Raw genomic sequence first — 20,996 nt, forward strand, 5'->3', positions numbered from 1 at the left:
ATTCATGTTTATACCAGTATTGTGCCTGTTATGTGCTATTCACGTTCACACTGTTGCTAAAATATGTGACTTGCACACTCTTCATATCACAAAGATGACAGAAAATGTACTCACATTTGCTGTCTTGCGGCAATACATGAGAGCATGCGTTGCGTTTTAGGGGGAATCAGAATGCCATACTGACTGGACGAGAGGAGGAGCTGGGGATGGAGGAGGGTAATGAGCTCCTGAGAGACGCGATAGCTGCTGATAATACTGAAGGAGCTTATATATGTATAAAGTGATAGGCTTCGTATTCCTATAGATGTGTATTAGCTGAGAGTCAGCTGATGCGAGCTTGACTAACGTGACCTGCCAGAACTGACGATACGCTTAATTTATGTTAGGACCACTATCGTCAAATACGAGTGACAAATAGCATACATTTAGGATTGGCGGTATGGTGTTGTTCTGGGCAAGAACTAGCATGGATAAGAGCAGGAAGAGCAGCAATAACCCCCCAAAACAAAACCATATGCCAATATCCCCCAAACACAAACTGACAGCGAAAATATGGATGGTTATATATTAACCATTCTATCAGCATCAGTCGTGTTGGGGGTAGTGTGTATACATTTTATATATATATATATATATATATATATATATATATATATATATATATATATAAAATGTATACACACTACCCCCAACACGACTGATGCTGATAGAATGGTTAACACACCCTGATGTTAGTGGCTTATGTTGAGTACTATAGATCCAATCTTACCCAGGGTGCATCACCCCAAACTGGAGCAAGCAAGACCACATTGCAACAGCGTGTTGCTGTAGCCAATTTAACAGTTGTATGAATCTATTGTGGTTAGCTTACACCCCTAGCTGCAGCAAAATCTGATACAAAAAGCATGTTGTATATCACAGAACTATGCTAAAACTAGTGTAGTTTGGCATGGGAAGCATACACCCTACAGCAATAGCTCTGACTAGTGCCAACAAAATCTGATACAACAGGCATGTTATATGACCATAGGACTAGTATTAAAACTAGTGTAGTCCGGTCAGGGAAGCATACACCCTGTGCTCTGAGTCATATGCAGTGCGCTGATAAGCAATGAAGTACAGTGTGCTTCCTCATTCATGAAAATAATTTCTGCTTCCATCGTACTGAATTCCATTGGTTGTGGAGGTGAAGATGACGTCTCCCATGATTCCACACTCATTCACGGGATCATCATGCTACGATGTTGTTAGTGTTGAAGGACAGACCTCTGCGGTGAACAAACCTAATGTGTATTTTGCACAATATGCTACCAATAATCTAGATAAGCTTTAGCCACCATGTGCTAACTTTAACACAGCATGTTGCAGTAATCGGATTGAAAAAAAAAAAGCTTATTGTTTATTCTGTGCAACCAGATAAGGCTAAAACAACATTTTGATTACCACAGCATGCCGCTTAGTACAGTATGCTCAATAATACTAGAAGCCTAAATAATGAGCATATATAACATTTGCATTAGCAACCAGTAAAGTGCTGATAGCAATGTCACTGAAACAACGACAAGCATTTTGCTGATACCTGGATAATCTTAGCATATCATGTGACAATGACACCAGATATAAGTCTAAATCACAGCCACGTTCCAAATAACGACTGGGCTAAATAACCTTAAAACAGCCAGGTTTCCAATAGCAACTAACAGCTTTTAGAGCAGTGGTTCTCAAAGTTTTTTTGTCGCGCCCCTCCTTTAAACCTTTAAAACAAATCTGAGCATGTTTCCAATAGCAACCAGATAGCCTTAAGCACAAGTATGTTTCCAGTAGCGACCAATAGCCTTAAGAACAAGCATGTTTCAATAACAACAGATAGCCTTTAGAGCAATCATATTTCCAATAAACTATAGGTTTAAGAACGCCGTGTTTCCAATAACTAGATAGACCAAGCGTGTCCGATACCAGACGTAATCAACGCTGAACTGACTCAACTGAATTGCGACTGAATAGTGACTGTTTGCTATGTCTTTTTAGAGCTGTGCCACAGCAGAAATGAATCCGTTTGCACCATGAATTATTTCCTAACTATCATCGCAAGCTGACTGAGTCTGTGCTGCAAAACGACTAGATAAGCCCAAGCAACACGGATAGCATTAGCAACAAGTATGTTGCCAATACCCTGATTGAAGGTTCTTAGCTTAGCTTCGTGAAGACTTTAAGAGATGAATGGAGAGTGAATCACATCGAGTCCTGTGTCAATAATGCGGCGATGCGAGAAGCAATGCTAACTCAGGTCACTTCCAAATCAGGCAGCTTATGATCAATGCGGCGAATCTCGTGTTCAAGTTCACGAACTTGAATGAATCTAAGGTGAAATCCTTGTGGGGAACTAATTCCTCTCGCTAAATTCCCGATTGCACGATTACTTGTGAGATGATGTGGTTTGCCTGCCGAATTTTGTCATTTAATGAGCTCCTGAGAGACGCGATAGCTGCTGATAATACTGAAGGAGCTTATATACATATACAGTGATAGGCGTCGTATTCCTATAGGTAGACGTGCATCGGCTGAGAGTCAGCTGATGCGAGCTTGACTAACGTGACCTGCCAGAACTGACGCTACGCTTAATTTCAGCTAAAGGCAGCAATATACAGTATTCAACATTTGAAGTGGATCAAAAAAGTTCAAAGTTGTCCTAAGACAAGACGGGTATTGTTCAAAATTCATGTATAACTTTGAATGAAGGTTTTGATCCACAAATGTTAACTGCTGTACTTAATCAAAGTGTGTGACGTTTTCAATAAAAAAAATATAAGGCCAAAGCGACATTTGTTTGGAGTTCTTTCTGTGAGATCGAAACGTTCCTGAAAAGTTGTTCCAGCTGGTAAACACCTTTGACCTACCATTGGTCTGTGGTGATTTTTGTAATAGGTAGGTGTGGTTCTGAGACTCCGCCTTCTTTGACATGGAAATCTTCTGCGGTTCATTTCTTCTGTTCAGTCCGTCGAGGTTAGATGCGAGTAAAAACATGAACACACTGGAGAGCTGCTTTTTTTTATTTAATAGAAATTGAAGTTCTATTGAAATTCTTATTGAAAGAGTTTTTTCATGTTTGATAGAGTAAAGCTGCTTATTATAAAGCAATCTATGTTATAAAGTTGTATATAAATCAACGTGACGTGACTTAACTGGAGAACAGAGCAGAGCTCATGCTAACATATCCACATCACTATGATCAGATGCTTTCTTTACTGCTGTTTTCTCACCGCTGTCATTTTTGTTGTCTGTGAATCGAGTTTACCACTTAAACTTTGAAATGCTGCAAATTTCCATGAGCTTGTATTTTCTGTCTCCCACATTCGCATGCGAATGAATAGAAGTCAATTGAATGATATCATCCATGGATATTATCCATTATTCCACGTTCCGCAGTGGAAAATCCCATTGACTTTCTCCAGTGCTGCTCGCACATCCACAAAGACACAAGAAGAGGGCCCTTCATTTAGGCTGCTGTTGTGATGGCTTCCAGCTCACTGAGTTGTATGACATGCATTGAATGGGACATTATAAAATATTTAGGAGATCTGATCCAACGATAAGGCCCTATGCATTTGACTGACATTATCAACCCCACGTCCCACACTCCTTTGACCTGCGGTATGGGGCGGCTATATCTTTTTTCATTCTTGTTGTTCCTTCATCCTTTGTATGTAACACTGCACCTATGTCATGCTATTGACTCTGCCCAGCTTTCTCATTTCGAAGTCGGTCCAAGTTGGCTTGTTCAGGTAGCTAATCTTCTCTTGCCAGGTAGTTGCTTAGTGCCAATTGGGATTTCACTCTACAATGATTGGCAGGCGACGGCTGTAATGCAGCAGTGCTCGGGTATCACACCCGACTGGCTCTCAGGCTTATATCTCAGCACGGTCACAGCTGTCAGCCCAAAATGAAAGGCAACCAACTGAATCCACGATGCCAGATCACATGCTAATTAGCCTAAATGGGTTCTGCATTGGAATCCCCCTGCAAGCTCTTCATCAAAGAGCTGTTCTTCTGCTGCTCTACATGCCTGGTGATCAAAAGCTTTGGATGTATATTATTTTTGTTGGTTTATCGTCGCCATATGGTTTTGAAAATGCTCATAGCTGCAATTGAAAGTCCTTATTGGGTTCAAGTCATACATTTTTGATAAATTTTTTTTTTTTTAGTTGAGGCCCATTAATAATGTTAGTCAAGGTTTTCATGCCCTAAAATCATGGGTAATGTAATATTAGATTACCGTTTTCACCCTCTCGCTGACCAAAGTAAACTTTGTCTTTGCATGTATAATGAGATACAAAGTTTTACGGGCTATTGGTTTTCTGTCGGATTCAGTAAGGTTTGTAGAAAACCGTTCTTCAATAACAGCCTCTTTGCAAAGGTTTGATTGTGAACACATTGTGACACAAAACAAAACACATTTTGATACACTCTTAATGGCGTGATTTTTGGTCCACCCCAAAATAATTTTTTTTGTCATCATTTACTTGCCCCCTTACACCCCCCATTTTTTATTGGCCATTGGGCTAGTTTTGTTCCGCAGACCTGGCAACCTTGATTGGGCCCCATTGACTTTAATTGTATGGACTGCACAGACATTCTTTAAAATATCTTCTTTCATGTTCCACAAAAGGATTGGAACAACATATGGTGAGTAAATGATGACAGAACTTATATGTTTGGACAAAATTGATGACTAGAATTTTGAACGGCAAAGGCAAGAAACCGCACAATGTTTGGCAAATGAATATGTTCGTTATCATTAGTTAAATACTGACTTAAAAAAGTTATACTACTTCTGATGTTAATGAATAATAGTAGGCTATATATCCTGTTGCGTCCATATTACAGTACTTCACTATGAATAACTGACCCACATGTATGAACAGACATTTTTCACATAAATTTTGACTGTCAAAAGTTCAAGGAAAATTACATATTTATTAATTAAAACAATCTCCTAAAACAACATGAAACCTCTAAATCCGTTCAGAAAAATTACGGCAGCTCTCGACTCAGCAGAGCTACAAAAATTAAAAGCTCTTCTCTGCAACAACAGGAAATCTTCAAAAATGCAGCTGGCAGAAGCAAAAAACAACCCCCCCCCCCCACACACACACACACTCACACACTCACACACACACACTCACACACACCCCTTGACGTGAAACACTTGCACAAATAAGAGAGGAGTTCCCTGGTGGTTACAACTGCAAAAGTGCCACGCATTTTACACCATCGGGAATCTTTGCAGATGGCTCTTCAGTAACATGATGACCACCATTCCCAGTAACTGACTCCAAAATGCTGGATTCACCATGTTTGACCATGAGCCAAAAATCTATGAAGGATGTTGTGGTTGTGTTGAGCTGCTGTAGTGCAGTGACGGTTGCTGACAACAGGAAAAGAGAAATATTACATCAGTGGAGTGCAGTGGATATGTATATGCACCATAAATGACGCTAATCAATTTATCCCGCTTTCTTTGTTTTGTCCAGTTTCCTGAATGTGGCTTTTATGGGATTTATGACAAGATCCTCCTCTTCAAGCACGACACCAGCAGCAATAACATCCTGCAGCTGGTCAAGGCAGTGTCGGATATCCAGGAGGGGGACCTGGTGGAGGTTGTTCTGTCCGGTGGGTCATAGAGTTAACCAGTAGCTCAAAAGGCCTTCAAATTTGCCACAACACATCTAGTAGAAGTCATTCATTATCAAGATTCGATGATTTCTGGGACATGAGCGACTGTTGGCCTTATTTAATTTCCTCCTATTTCACATTAATGTAATTTGACTGAATCTTATTCCCATTATCATACTTATTTTAATTTATTTTTTTTTTATTTTTTTAATGATTGACCAATTATGATGATAATAATAATGTGTCATAATACAGTTGGCCAGGTCATGTTTGTAAATGAGAAGTGGTTCTCAAAAAGGTAAAAAATAAAGAATAAATAAAAAAAATTAAAAAAAAAATATATATAAAAGAATCGTATTTTTTCTTTATGCCGAATACTGCGTGATTTATTCAATTTTAAGATGAAAATTGACCACAGTCACACAAAATGTGTTTTTTATTATAAGATTTACCCATACAGAGCAACACATAGGGATGTTATTATGCTGTGACAAATGGAAACTGATTTTCAAGGAAGCACCAGAACATGAATCCACAGGCTCTGTATTCTTGTTTAGATTGTTTTTGTGAGTGATTTTAATATCAAAGCACCTTTCAAAGACACAGTAGTGAACAGATATAAATGTCATAGAGTAATTTTACTGAAATTTGTCAAATTTTTCTGTAATGTTAAATTGGCTGTAAAGTCGATAGTCAACATCTGAACGATAGCTTTTGTCTCTGCATTGAAGGAATAGATCTGACCTGACTAGATCATATCAAAGTCCCATTCGGCCAATTTTGATTGTTTGTCTGGTAGAGAAACTCACGCAAGCTCCAGTTATTTGTGAGCCTGATGTCCGAGAGCCAAAGTGGATGATCAATTGTAATCAGCATTGAAATGTTTTGAGAGGATGTTGAAATAATAGTTTTGATAGAGCTGTATCTCTGACTCCAACTCACATGGCTTCAGACCAGGGCTGGATTTACCTCATATCGTGACATAGGCAAAAGAAAATTCACATTGTGCTTAAACAAGGTTTGAATGACATTTGAGCTATTAGCATTGATGTCTCCTGATCTAATTTTTTTTTTATTTTGTTGCTTATTCCGCAGCTGCTGCCACATTTGAGGACTTCCAGATTCGGCCGCACGCATTAAATGTGCACTCGTATCGCGCACCGGCATTCTGCGATCACTGCGGCGAGATGCTTTTCGGCCTGGTGCGCCAAGGACTCAAATGCGATGGTGGGGACTGGTCATACTTGTGTTCATTCAACCATAGCTAAATTTGGGCTGTCATGTGATTTTATCTAGCCTATTTCCCATGACCTAACTTGCTCACTTTTAAATCCTTCAAATATGGACATAAGCATGACATAAGTGTCAATTTTTTTTGCCCTCTCACTGTCTCCCCCTGCAGGCTGTGGATTGAATTACCACAAACGCTGTGCCTTTAGCATTCCCAATAACTGCAGCGGGGCGAGGAAGCGGCGGCTGTCCACCACGTCCCTCACCAGCAGTCAGTCCCTGCGTCTGTCCACCTCAGAGTCCCTCAGCAGCATCAACAGCAGCGTGACGTCTGAGGATGCCAGCCTCATACGATCGCACACCCAAATGGTACAGGACACACAAACACTCAGTTTCATATTTCCACTAAATTTAAATCAAGAAACATACTGTACGTAAAAAAAAAATATATATATATATATATAACCACTCCGGATGAAGCATCTGCTAAATTAATACATTTAAAAAGTGCACATCTTGATTTCAAGTGTATTGTTTTTTATAAAAATTTAGCACTGTACTTCAGAATTGTAGAATTTTCAGATAATAGTTATATGTACAGTACATATATGTATATATATATATATATATATATTTATATATATATAAAATAGAGGACGAATAAAAATTAAAATATAGTTGCTTTGGATGAAGCATGTATATATCTGTGTGTGTGTGTGTGTATATGTGTGTATATGTGTGTATTATGTGTGTGTATATATATATATATATACAGTACATACACACTCACTAACACACACACATATATATATATATATATATATATATATATATATATACACACACACATATATATATACATACACACATATTTACATATATAAATAAATGTTAAAATAACTTTTATAACAATATAAATATGTATTATGAAATCTGATTTGTAAATATAATGTCGGTCTCTCTCCAGCCCCGCACCCCCAGTGAGGCCAGGCGATTTTACACCGGGCGACCCGTCCACCTGGACAAGATCCTCATGACTAAAGTGAAGGTCCCGCACACATTTGCCGTTCACTCATACACACGCCCCACTGTGTGTCAGTACTGCAAGAAACTGCTGAGAGGACTCTTCCGCCAGGGACTCCAGTGCAAAGGTTTGACAGTCACACTCAAACATTGCCCTGACTTTACAAATTGGTAATACAGAACAGTTAGGAATGCCATCTGTTTATGATCTATTATTGAATTCCTCATTTTCCTGCATATTGACCCATGCTGATATTGTACCAATGAGATGAACAGATTGATTTTGCTGTAATGATCGGCTGACTGTACATTATACTGCTTATTAAGTTACAGTAATTAATTGCTTAGTCATTCCCTAACACTGCAAATAGACAACAGTTATTTTAAATTGTAATACTATTTCACAATATTCGTTTTTTTACTGTTTTTTTTTATCAAATAAATGCAGTTTGGTGGGCATAAGAAGTTTGACTCCTTTAAAACATTTTTTTTTAATTTGTTGTGTAGTGTAGTTTGTAATATAGAAACTCAGAAACATTACACAGAAATATTTGACTACCCACAAATTAGTAAATCCAAAGAAGTTAATTTAAAAGTAGCATATTATGAAGTAAGTTAATTGAAAAACTGCATTGCTAATATTTATATTTGATAAAAATGTTATTTGATTTAGCTAATAACACTTGTTTTATTTCTTTTAGACTGCAAGTTCAACTGCCACAAGCGATGTGCATACAAGGTCCCAAATGACTGTTTGGGAGAGACTCTTGGTAATGAGTGTGAGAGAAACATTGTTGACATGATGGACATTAACACATTTGGCATATTTGCACTGTGTGTTGCTTCTGCAAACATGTTATTATTGTTTGTCACTTCATTATGCTTGTATGTGACTTTTTGACCTCTTTCCTCTCTGTTTTTCTCTCAGACATATTAAGTCCAAGCACAGACACGGAGGTGCCGATGGACTACAGTAATGAGTATTCTGACACTGATAAGTCTTCTATGATGGACGACTCAGACGAGGCCTGTAGTATCCCCGGGTCTTTCTCCCCAGACAGCGGCCAGGATGGAGCAAGTGGAGACCAGAGGTAGTTAGACAGGTTTTAGACACACATAGACAAAAATACAACTTTAAGGTCTGTTCATAATAAACAAAACAGAGTGTCTATTTACACCAAGTACAAATAGCTCACCTTGTTGGCAGAGGCTATTTACACTAACTCCCACCCACCAATGTCGGGTTGAGCCAGACAAAATTAAAAAGCGCTAGGGAGCTTGGGCTCCCCATGATGTGAAACACGTGAAACCCCTAGGGAGCTTGGGCTCCCCAATGTCCATCAGCGAAAATCCCTTGCAGTAGCTCTGCTACTAAATTTATTTCTGGAGAAGAGAAATAAAACAGCTGTTCCTCCATCTTGGAGCAAATCTACATTTAAAATAACAAACTTTAAAGACTAGGCATGTGAACGGCCCCGTAGGCGGCTGCATTAGCTTGACCAACCCAAGTTCAAATCTCTTTTTCCTAACTCATTCTTCTCCCTTTTCCCATCGCCTATCAGCTCGGAAGAGTTCATTTTAAATAAAAATAAAGACAAATAATGGACGTTTATTAGTGAGAATAAAGTGTTTAATAGGTATTTAAATCTTTCCACGGCATTGGTGGGATTTTCCGTTATTTGAGACAACGCTTGCCTGCCTTTGACAGAATTTTCTGGCTTTCCGTGTTTTCACTGTTATATGGTAGGGGGCGCTATTATGCATTTTATGAAAGAGACCAGAATCTCCAGATCAAAACAAAGGCAAAAAACGAGCAGAAACGAGATAAAAGCATTGCTTATGCATGTTGTAGTCTTTGATTTTTTTTTTTTTTTTCAGCTTTTTGTTCAAAATGTTGGATTTTTTTATGAAACGTACCCTCATTCAAGTGTTGATAAAAAGGAATGCATGCATGAAGCTAGAATAAAATGGTACCTTGTTGTTTAAAAGAAATATAAAATATCTAAAAAAATATATTGCATGTTTAGATATGCATACAACTAAATATTCTGGGGGCCATTACATTTTTGTTAAAATTATCAAAAAATGCGGGCGGGCAACTTAAAAGAAAAGAAACGCTGACGGGGAAAGTTACCGTAATAGGCCAGAGCTATAATTGAAATTGGACTATAAATAGGGCTTATGCAAATCTTACACACCAAAAATGTGTAATCATGAAAAGGTCAATTTAAAATGAGATTATAGCATCTCTATGGAGCCCTTCGCTTCGAAAACTGATGACCAATAAGATATAAGCTTTGCTTTGTTGTGTCGCTCTTTATTCAGCATACAATTGCCTGCGTACCTCTATTGTACGCCTGCCACACAGACCTCATGAATGTATGTCCTGACTGTCTGCTGTCTTGTCTCTCTCCAGTGCTAATATTCCTCTGATGAGAGTAGTGCAGTCCATCAGGCAGACCACACGTCGCTCCAGCACGGCCATCAAGGAAGGCTGGATGGTGCAATACAGCAACAAGGACACACTGGTACTTCCTCTCACTGCTAGCTGACCTGAAAGGGACAGTTGACCCAAAAATTAATATTATTCACTCTCATGTCGTTCCAAATCCATATGACTTTTTTCTTTCTTTCTGTGGAACCCAATTGGTGATCTTTTGAAGAACATCTTATCTTTATTTAACAATAGATCTGTGCCACTTCAAAATAAAATGCAGATCTCAACTATCGATATATTAATTCAAAATGAAAACTGTAAATAAATAAATCACTTCTCAAATTTACAAATATTTATTTAATTGTCTAATATGATTTTCAGTACATCATTGATTCATTTTAATTATTTTTAAATGCGGTATTTACACAATTATCAGTTGCTTTTCTTTATTCTTTTGCCAAATGCGTTGAAAAAGCTTTTTTTAAATGCAATTTTAATATTGCCTTTAAAATCAGACGTTAAGGTGTTATTTATGTTTATTACTTTTAACTGATATTTTAAAGATGAACTACATTAACAGTTTTAAATCTGTGTATTTATTTGTCAGTTTGAAAAGTCATCAATCTATCGATTTTTATTTATTTATTTATTTTACATTTTAATATTTAATACATAATAATAATGGATTATTTCATTACTTCAGATGATACTCGTAGTCTATAGAGATCTGTTGTTGACTCTTGCAGATTAATTGCTGATTTAATGCATGTTTAATAATGCATGTAATTATTTATTTATTGAAATATGTATTTATTGATTTAACTTTAAACAGTTTGGCACTAGCTGTGGTAGTGAAACCCCCAGTCCATATCACTTCAATTATTTGAAAAATAGTGACAAGGATATTCTAGGTTTGGAACGATAAAGGTGTAAATTAAGACATTTTTGTGTGAACTATTCTTTTATTCTTTATTACCCACTTATTATTCTTTATACTTTATTCTTTTGCGTAACTCTTTACACTGTCCTTACCTCACTACCAAACATCGCTATTTGAAATCGCTATTTCTTTCTGCGTTCTGCCTCAATCTGCACTATAATATCAGCAAATCTTCAGCTTTTAAATCACTGCCTATTCTTGGTGTCCCCTGCTTGATTACTATTGGAGTGGGTATTGATTTGTAAGAATGAATAGCCGTAAATGTCATTCATAGTGTGCTTGGTGCTTTTAGACGAGTATTTCCACAAAGAATGGATGTTCTCTTTCAAAAATTGGCTAGACATTGATATATTGACCTGTTCTTGGCCTCCTGTGTAGCATTTTACTCCTCTAGCCTTTTCTTTCTAACTTTCCTCTTGGTTGTTTCTCTTGCATCCTCCTTTTCTCTTCAGCTCTGTTTACCCTTCGCTTTCTTCCTCCTGTCTGCTGGGGTGAAGCTGACCCCCAGCACCAACTCCTTGTTGACCTATGACCTTTGACTTCTCACTCCACCCTCCAACAGAGGAAGAGACACTACTGGCGCCTGGACTGCAAATGCATCATCCTATTTCAAAACGACACCACCAACAAGTACTACAAGGTAGAATCTCTATTTATGGTTTAATGAATGTTTAGAAACATTGTGAGCTAAATTGCACACGAAGAAGGTGTTAATGCGGATGTGGAAATGCCACATTACATTATGCATAATGCATTCACAATGACAGATGAAGCATGAATATTCTTGGTTCATGAAATAATTTATTATGAATGGTTTTCACAAGCTATTTGGTCATCGAGGTGACTACACATGTTGAATTACCTGGTTTGATGTATCATTTTAGTTAATTATTGTAGATCCTGTTGTGAAATTAACCTCTGTGCACATTGTCTGAATGATTGAGTGTCTAATTTGCCTCTTTTGTCTGCTTCTGCAGGAGATCCCGCTCTCAGAGATCCTGGAGGTACGCCCGGCACGTGATTTCTCTCTCGTACCTGCCGGCACCAGCCCCCATTGCTTTGAGATTATGACAGGTACCATGATCTACTTCGTTGGCGAGGACCCCAACACCACCCCGTCATCCAGCGAGTCTGGCCTACCCATCTCCTTCACCCCCTGCAGCGTTGCGCCCAATAGCGGGGTGGGACGAGAGTTTGCCAAAGGCTGGGAGACTGCTATACGTCAAGCCCTCATGCCAGTCATCTTCCAAGACAACCCTCCAGCAGAAGGTCACACCCCTCACCGTGAGTGAAAAGTGTGATAGCACATACATAATCATGAATCCCGTGCACAATAGGGGGAATGTCAGTGTATGATACCTTAACAAAAAAATTGGTTATGTGGAGGATTTAGATATCGTTCAGTAGTATGATGCAACATTTTTATTTGGACTATTTAGAAATGCATGAAAAATGTTGCTCATACAACAAACTGCATTAATCGAAATTATCAATGATAATTATTGTAGAGCTTAGTCAAAAATGTCTTGGTGGTTTAACTGAACATGTGCCATTAAAAGGATGAAATTCTCGAAAAAAAGAATTTTGCATAATAGTATGGCTAAATGTTATTTTAAAATAAGCAATGAAACTGAAATTTATTTTTAAATCAGATAAATATATAGTGATCTTTTTTTTCTTCTTTTTTTTTTTATATATTGGGGGATTTTTGCCTTTATTGTCATAGAATAGTATAGAGTGGACAGGAAGCGAGGCGGGATGGGATCGTGAAAGGTCCACGAGCCGGGATTCGAACTCAGGTCGCCCGATGAGCATAAACACGATTTTACAAAAATCATTGTAAAAAGTCTGATGTTTGTTTAAGAAAAGAAGAAAAAAAAGTCTCTTTTAAATTATTTTTACTTGACATTTTTTTTTATTCAATTCAATTAAGTCATAAAAAATGATATAAACATTTTTCAAAAACGTTTCATTTCTAAGAACTTGGCATATACATTTTCATTTATTAAATGTATCATCCTTGAAACGTCACTGTCCTTTATACGAGTATAATACTGAGATTATAAAGCAAGGCTAATTTGTTTAATCTTTTTGATTTTCAGGGCAGGCATCAGTCAGCATCTCTGTGTCTAACAGCCAGATTCAGGAGAACGTGGTGAGTGAGAGAACGTGGTGATGACAAAGATGATTATGATTATGATAATGATAACTATTAAGATAATAATGATGATAATGTACCCAACAGGACATTGGAATGGTGTACCAGATCTTTGCTGATGAGGTTTTAGGTTCTGGACAATTTGGCGTGGTATATGGAGGTATGTCCATGACTGCAAACTAGACTTTTTCATTTGGATGTTGCTGTGCAGGTCCTTAGATATAATTGGTGGTTGCCAGGTTGTTCAAAACCCCCAAAACTTGATGATATTCTAGACAGAAATCAAAGTCCAGTTTAAAAATACTTCAGATCCCTCATCCCAAGTATGAGCTCTAGCAAGCACCACTAATGATAATGCAAGAATGGATATTTACAAAAGATGCTTCATATACAAATCATTATCATTTTCCCAACCCACACAGGAAAACACAGGAAATCTGGTCGGGATGTAGCCGTGAAAGTAATCGACAAGCTTCGGTTCCCCACCAAGCAGGAGAGCCAACTGAGGAATGAAGTAGCCATACTGCAGGTGACCAGCAGGGGGCGATAGAGAATCAATGATCTCATCACTCATGGAACTGTGCGGCTAATGAGTGCCTTTGTATTGACCTGAATGATAACAAACATGCTGTGTGGCCTCTGATTGTGAGGACACCTAACATGAGGTCATGAATGCAAATAAGCGACAACAATGTGAGTCACTTAAACTCATCTCTTTATCTTGTCCTTTCTTTCTCTTTCAGAGCCTGCGACACTTGGGTATAGTGAACCTCGAGTGCATGTTTGAGACACCAGAGAAGGTGTTTGTGGTAATGGAAAAACTTCATGGTGACATGCTTGAGATGATTTTATCGAGTGAGAAAGGACGACTTCCTGAGAGACTCACCAAGTTTCTAATCACGCAGGTCAGCATATAACCATGCTTCTGAGGGCAGTTTACACTAAGAATGTTAACTATAACTATGTAAGGGATAATGTAGAGCAAGGCGGTTGTTATAGCGAATACAACCCCGACAGGCTGATCGGGACCCCGACGTGAAGCGGACGTCAGGGCTCTCAAGTCTCACGCATTGGGCGTGAGACACACGCAATTCAACCAGTTCACACGCTCACACGCCACACCGTGTATTTCTCACGCTGAAAAGGCAATGCCAACCAAGTTGTCCTGCGAGCTTTATATATAACGTTGTATACGAGGCGCAGGCACACAAAGTGAAGTTTCCTGCCGCCAGCACGTATCTCGGCCAGATTGCGTTCATTACAAGGCAACACAGATGCGCGAACACACGGAAGTTGACGGAACATTCTCGGCCACCGTACGTTCGTTACTAGGTAACCAACAACATCGCGTGAACACACGTCGTGATGGAGAAGGTAAGTTGGCAGAAAGCTCGTCTAACATTTTTAGGCTAGAACATTTAATATATAGCCCATCGTTTACATTATTATTGATGCAGTCAAAAACTCTACAACTACTCTGCAACCAGGCCAGAAGCTTTGGCTCAGTTTGGCTAGCTTACGTTTTCTTAAACTAAGGGAATGTTAGTGGGTATGGGAAGGAATGAAGATGTATTTCTTCATTTTATTTTAAATACAAATAAATTTGTTTATTTTATTTTATTTTAAATTATATATTATACTGTATTAATAGTCTTTCTAGTTACATTAAGGCTACATGTATTAAAGCAGAGTGCTCTGGGTAATATTTTATATCCTGTCAAAACACACATTAATCATTGCCATTGCATTTGTATTTTTCAAACACAAAACACATTTCATAAGCTGGAGTGTGTACTCTTGTGTACACAGTACACACACACACACACACACACACACACACACACACACACACACACACACACACACACACACACACACACACACACACACACACACACACACACACACACACACACACACACACACACACACACACACCTTAATAATACTCTAATATGTAATTTGTTCACAATGTCCCATGCACCACACAATAAATAATTATACCATTTTGACTAGACACATTCAAAATGCAAAAAGATTTGTTTTTCCAAACTGTTTGGAGCAATTTGTTATATTTTTGTAATTTTTGTATAACTTATTTGTAATTTTGAAATATAACATTAAAGAGTATATTTGATGTGATGAATTGCTCTGTCATTTATCAGATTTACCAATTGTTATAATTTCAATTTGGGCTGGTTAATTATGAACAATGGGTAAAATTGGGGGGCGGGGACATATGGGGGCGGGGCTCCATTAGGGCTCCTCCCCTAACCGCATGTGATCTCACTCCAAGCTTTTGGTAAAACTTGAGAGCCCTGCGTTATCCCGCTTATTACATGGCTACCCACCAAATAAATCAATCATTTGACACAAAATATTGATTTAAAAAGGAGTTTATTGATTTAAAAACGATTGTATTGCTTCCGCTAAAGAAAATAGTCCGTTCCGTCTCTACGGTTAGAATCCTGCGTCCATAGCAACGCTCTGTTTTTCATGGCAACGGTGTGTTATACTTCACAGCGGTCTGTTATCAAGAAATAACACACCGCATTCTACATTGGAATTCAACCAAGCCATGTAATAAAAAGTTTTAATAATTATTTTAAAGGGCAAAAACAATAAATATAAAGATAACTAAAACAATAACTAAATCAGCGTCTAAAATGAACACACATTATCATTCTGTTTATCCTAAGCACGTGCTGCAGTTTTGTCGTCTGCCGCTTTAAATGCTCGAGCTCTTTAAAGCAGGATGGATTCTGATTGGCTGTTAATGTTTTTATCCTTCATCAGCTGGAAGAAATCGCTCTGAAAGTGGTTCCAATGATATTGTTTCTTTGTGTCGTTATTATTATAGTTGTAGCGCGGACTCACTATTCTCACAGCATTAAGGCTTGTTCACACCAAATATGATCACTGTAACTATAAAAATATAACTATAAATATTAAAGGCAGGGTAGGTGATTTGTTCCAGAAAAGGTTTTTGTTAGACAGGTTGAAAGTCTCTTCACATCCTGATAGCTAGGTGGTCTAAATATATTTATATGTATATACTGTATATATTCTGTGGAAGGTGTAGGATCATTAAATGTTTGTCCAATGGTAATGAAATGATAAGATTTGGCCTGCCTGTCAACTTATGTATTTTCATAAAACCCTGCTCACGCAGACATCACACATCATCAGCGCGTTTCATGCTATGCAGAGAGTTAGACAGAGGTCAGTCACCAAGTGCCGCAACTGAAACACCAGCCACCTTTTACAGTTCCTCCTGAACCAAAACAACAAGCTTATGCTGCGTTCACTCCATAACTACTGACATTTGGAACAGATGGAAACCTGTGACGTCATACTCAGAGCGGTTCGTGATTCGAATTTATGCTCGAATGATCGTTTTAATTTTAATGAGAATAACACCACAGCTATAATGATAACAACACAGAGGAACTATAAATTTGGAATCACTTTCAGAACAATTTTTTTCCCCCCAGCTGATGAACAATAAATTAGACTTTAAACAGCTCAAGCATTTAAAGCCCAGGTGGCAAAGCTGCAGTGCATGCTTATATAGTTATCGTTCTTGGTTATGATGATTGTCTTTTTTTTTTTTTTTACCAATATCTTCTCTCTAGATTTTGGCTGCTCTGAGGCACCTTCACTTCAAAAACATAGTGCACTGCGACCTCAAACCTGAGAACGTGCTATTGGCATCAGCGGATCCTTTCCCACAGGTCAGAGAATTCACCAAGTGCATTTTTAACATGTCAACGATGGAGACATGATTAAAGCACTTTTTTTTTCTATGTTGCATAACGCAAGGTTTCATTTCTCAAATGTTTTATCCTTTGTTGACTCTTGTGACATAACAGTTTTTCCCACCCATGCTGCATATACATAGGTGAAACTTTGTGACTTTGGTTTTGCTCGCATCATTGGAGAGAAGTCTTTCCGCCGTTCTGTCGTGGGCACGCCGGCTTACTTGGCCCCTGAGGTCCTCCTGAACCAGGGATACAATCGCTCTCTGGACATGTGGTCTGTTGGTGTGATCATGTATGTTAGCCTGAGTGGAACGTTCCCTTTCAACGAGGATGAAGACATCAATGATCAGATCCACAATGCCGCCTTCATGTACCCGCCTAACCCGTGGAAACAGATCTCTCCTGAAGGTACACTTACAATATTAAAACCAAATAAATACAAGCTCCTCATTTGTCATACAATATAATGTCAGTTCAAATTAAGAATAAAAGTAGATGAAAAGTTAATAGAGCTGAATAGGGAGCATTTAGCGTGGCTATTCCAGGAAATTTACTTCATAATAACAAAAAGAAATTCGATGCATTAAAAGCAGGCTGATGGTTGAGTCACTCCATCCACCTTTGATTTTCTGTCCGCTGCTGTAAATCATTTAGCTCCAATCAATGCAGATTTTTGTTTGTGTGATCTCTGTATCTCTATAGCTATCGACCTCATCAATAACCTGCTCCAAGTGAAGATGAGAAAACGCTACAGTGTGGACAAGAGTCTGAGCCATTCCTATCTGCAGGTAATGCCTAAATCAGACCCACATCCATGCTATTAATGGCTTTTTATATGAAAATGTGCCAAATATATCTTTCAGGGAATATTGTGTCTTGTGTGTATAATTCTTTGTGCTCTTAAAAAAGAAATGAAAAAATACCTTTTGCCTATATCAAGAGGTCAAATGAAGTTTTACATGTGCTGTTATATTGTATCATTATTTTATATGAGGTTTGGAAGTTTTTCAGCCCTGTTGCTAAAATTTAAGATGCGTCTTAATACGGTTTAAAAAAATAGCTTCATTCTTTTTTGGCTATAAACAAGACCAAGAAACACATCTGATTACATTTTAATGGAAATCCTTTAGTTTAAAGTTACTGATAACATTTTTTGTAAAAAAGGTTTGAAGGTAACAGGGTTACAGATTAAGCCATCACTCTGTCTACTCTTGTAGATAAATATGAGACCAAATGTTGGTTTTCAGTTGTCAAATATATATTAATTAAATAAATATTTCCCATAAATTACAGAATTATTACTATTGTTGCTATGGACAATTGTAATTTTTTCAGAAATACATCTCTGATGATTGTAGTGACCAATCACGATCAAGTATTCCAGAGAGCCATGTGAAATATGATTATATTATATTATATTGTATAACATTACATTATATTATATTATATTATATTATATTATATTATATTATATTATATTATATTGTATTATATTACTGTAAATGCTGTTAAAATGATCATTTCCAAATTAAATATAAATGATTCAAGGATAAGGAGACAAGGAGAAGGCTATTATATTCACACAAATAATTGAAAATAGGTTCGTAATTATGTTAAAGGCAGGAGAAAAGACAAATGTGAAAAACAACCTCTGAGATGACAAAATGTAAGAATGGATTTGCTGTAAAAGAGAGTTTTATGTTTGAAGGAGCAAATTACATTATGGACAAATAAATCCTCTAAGTAAAGCACTTTTAGACACCGCAAAACAAAATGGATCATCATTAGCAGTGGCGTCCTTCTGTCTACAATGATTTGCTCTCTCTCTTTCTCTCCCAACCTCCCACCGCCCTTGTCCACTCTTTCAGGATTACCAGGCCTGGTTGGACCTCCGAGAGCTGGAGTCAAAGCTTGGGGAACGTTACATAACTCACGAGAGCGATGACAGCCGCTGGCAGCAGTACGCCCATAATCACACGCTGCCCTACCCCCCTCACCTGGTGGCCCCGCCACCTGCGTCCGACGACGACGAGGAGGGCGCCGAGGACGCTGATATGCAGGGGCTGACAGAGCGTGTCAGCATCCTTTGAAGAAGAGACCGAGGTGACGGACGAGAGGAATGAAGAGAACCTGCCAGAACTTTAGCAACTTTTAGTGCACCACGAGCGTAGGATGGAGGTAGTTATGTAGCCCTCTGTAAGAAAGCGTAGCTTCGTGTGTCTTTGGTGGCCAACTGCAGGCCCTCTGAACTCTGAACTCCTTCAGCCAGAGGACTGGCGATGACTTGTTTCTGAGATGCACATATTAAGGTTGAAAAATAACTGATCCCGGCATAGACGCAAAGTCGAACTGTAAAACGTAGTTTTTTAAAGAATCGATACGTCAGCCAATCTGTTTTAATTTGGCTGGTTTTGGGTTTGCCTCACGCAATTTGATGTCTTTCTTAAAGTGTGGTCACATTTGCCACTGTTCAGCAAATTTTCGTGATGCATCATATTATGGTGGTTAAGCAGTGAGGCATGTTGTTTATTGGGAAATGCACCCCTGTATGTTGGAGCGCTGCCCACGAGGCTATCGGCTCTGACGACACATTGCTACACTATTGACAACAGACAATGGACCTTTTTCGCTTATGACCGCACATTTTCAAGATCGTGTTTATAAGTTTAATTCAACACAGTATTTGAAAACTCAACACTTGTTGGAGGACGTTGCGAGATGTGACACAATGGCCAGAGACTTTCCTCTGAATGTCTATTTTCTGACAGCGGTGAAGAATTATGAGATGTTTTTATGGTCTAAAGTTAAACTATCTTAAGGTGCAGTTACATTTAAAGACGCTCTTCAAAATGACATGGGTGAAATCCAGTCATTTCATTAGGTATCCGAGTGATTGGGAGTTTTGGAGATTTCACACGTTTAAGTTGGTCACGCAAACAACAGAAAGGTGTTTGGTTTGAAAGTGACTTGTGTGTGAGCTGTGCTTCATACATCTGCTATTAACAGTAAACAATGGACCTTTTTGCCCCAAAATGTCACCCACAACTTAACTTAAGTGCAGCACAGTTAGCATGATAAAAAATGTGTCAGTCAACCTCACTTGTCAACTAGTCGACTATCGTGATCCATATGTAGTTCATCATACACGACATACTGACATCAAGCTATGAATCCCCATGTCTGACGTTGTGATAGCATTCAAGATAAATGTATTAGTCATGATACGAAATGCAGAGATAAATACCTATCTATTTAGTGGTTGGATTTTTTTTTTTTTTTTTTTTTGGTTTTGCATCCTGTGACTTTTAGTTTCAGATCCATTTTACATATTACTGAGAATAAATATATTTCTGGTGTTTTCCAGTATCTTGTCGTCAGTTTGGCCTGCAGGTGCGGGTGACGTCCCCTCTGAGAATGGACGTCATCTTATGAGGACTGATAAGGGCTGCCATCCAGCCTTAACACAAAGACAATGAGTGCACTAAGACTACCTAGACTGTTCTCAGATCAGCAACGGGCTAGTTCAACTGATCTTCACTAGTGGAGCTGTACTGAAGGGTGTATTATTACTCCTAACTGACCCTAGACCTGAGCATTAGGCTGCATGTCACTGAGAATTAGGTTTGCTTGAAACTTCTTGCTATGAAGGACTGTTTTGTACACATGTAACCTTAGAAATTATGTAGTTTGTGGAAGGGAATGTCGGAGCATTTCCAGCAGATATAATAAACATGGTGATACATAAATCTGTTTGAAAGAATCTTCTTGAATCGT

General features: G+C 38.2%; 1 protein-coding gene and 1 long non-coding RNA gene across 2 annotated transcripts in view; one reads left to right on the forward strand and one right to left on the reverse strand.

Moving 5' to 3' along the window:
- Nucleotides 1–20,982, forward strand: part of prkd2 (protein kinase D2) — a 42,709-nt gene extending 21,727 nt beyond the window's left edge. Inside the window, exons 2-18 of the mRNA XM_082181153.1 lie at nucleotides 5,532–5,670; nucleotides 6,769–6,900; nucleotides 7,076–7,272; nucleotides 7,871–8,054; nucleotides 8,628–8,696; nucleotides 8,855–9,017; nucleotides 10,343–10,454; nucleotides 11,866–11,943; nucleotides 12,281–12,587; nucleotides 13,406–13,458; nucleotides 13,549–13,621; nucleotides 13,884–13,990; nucleotides 14,205–14,366; nucleotides 17,097–17,195; nucleotides 17,363–17,630; nucleotides 17,925–18,010; nucleotides 19,091–20,982. Coding sequence (XP_082037279.1) covers nucleotides 5,532–5,670; nucleotides 6,769–6,900; nucleotides 7,076–7,272; nucleotides 7,871–8,054; nucleotides 8,628–8,696; nucleotides 8,855–9,017; nucleotides 10,343–10,454; nucleotides 11,866–11,943; nucleotides 12,281–12,587; nucleotides 13,406–13,458; nucleotides 13,549–13,621; nucleotides 13,884–13,990; nucleotides 14,205–14,366; nucleotides 17,097–17,195; nucleotides 17,363–17,630; nucleotides 17,925–18,010; nucleotides 19,091–19,312 — 2,451 coding nt within the window. The 3' untranslated portion in view covers nucleotides 19,313–20,982. The remainder of the gene's footprint in view (nucleotides 1–5,531; nucleotides 5,671–6,768; nucleotides 6,901–7,075; nucleotides 7,273–7,870; nucleotides 8,055–8,627; nucleotides 8,697–8,854; nucleotides 9,018–10,342; nucleotides 10,455–11,865; nucleotides 11,944–12,280; nucleotides 12,588–13,405; nucleotides 13,459–13,548; nucleotides 13,622–13,883; nucleotides 13,991–14,204; nucleotides 14,367–17,096; nucleotides 17,196–17,362; nucleotides 17,631–17,924; nucleotides 18,011–19,090) is intronic.
- Nucleotides 675–5,525, reverse strand: LOC309507137. The gene is made up of 2 exons (XR_014209036.1): nucleotides 1,034–5,525; nucleotides 675–923 (listed from the first exon to the last, which is right to left on the reverse strand). It is a non-coding gene; the product is annotated as an uncharacterized lncRNA (long non-coding RNA).
- Nucleotides 20,983–20,996: the final 14 nt, after the last annotated feature.

This window comes from Leuciscus leuciscus (assembly GCF_965113295.1).
Source record: "Leuciscus leuciscus genome assembly, chromosome: 9".
NCBI lineage: Eukaryota > Metazoa > Chordata > Actinopteri > Cypriniformes > Leuciscidae > Leuciscus > Leuciscus leuciscus.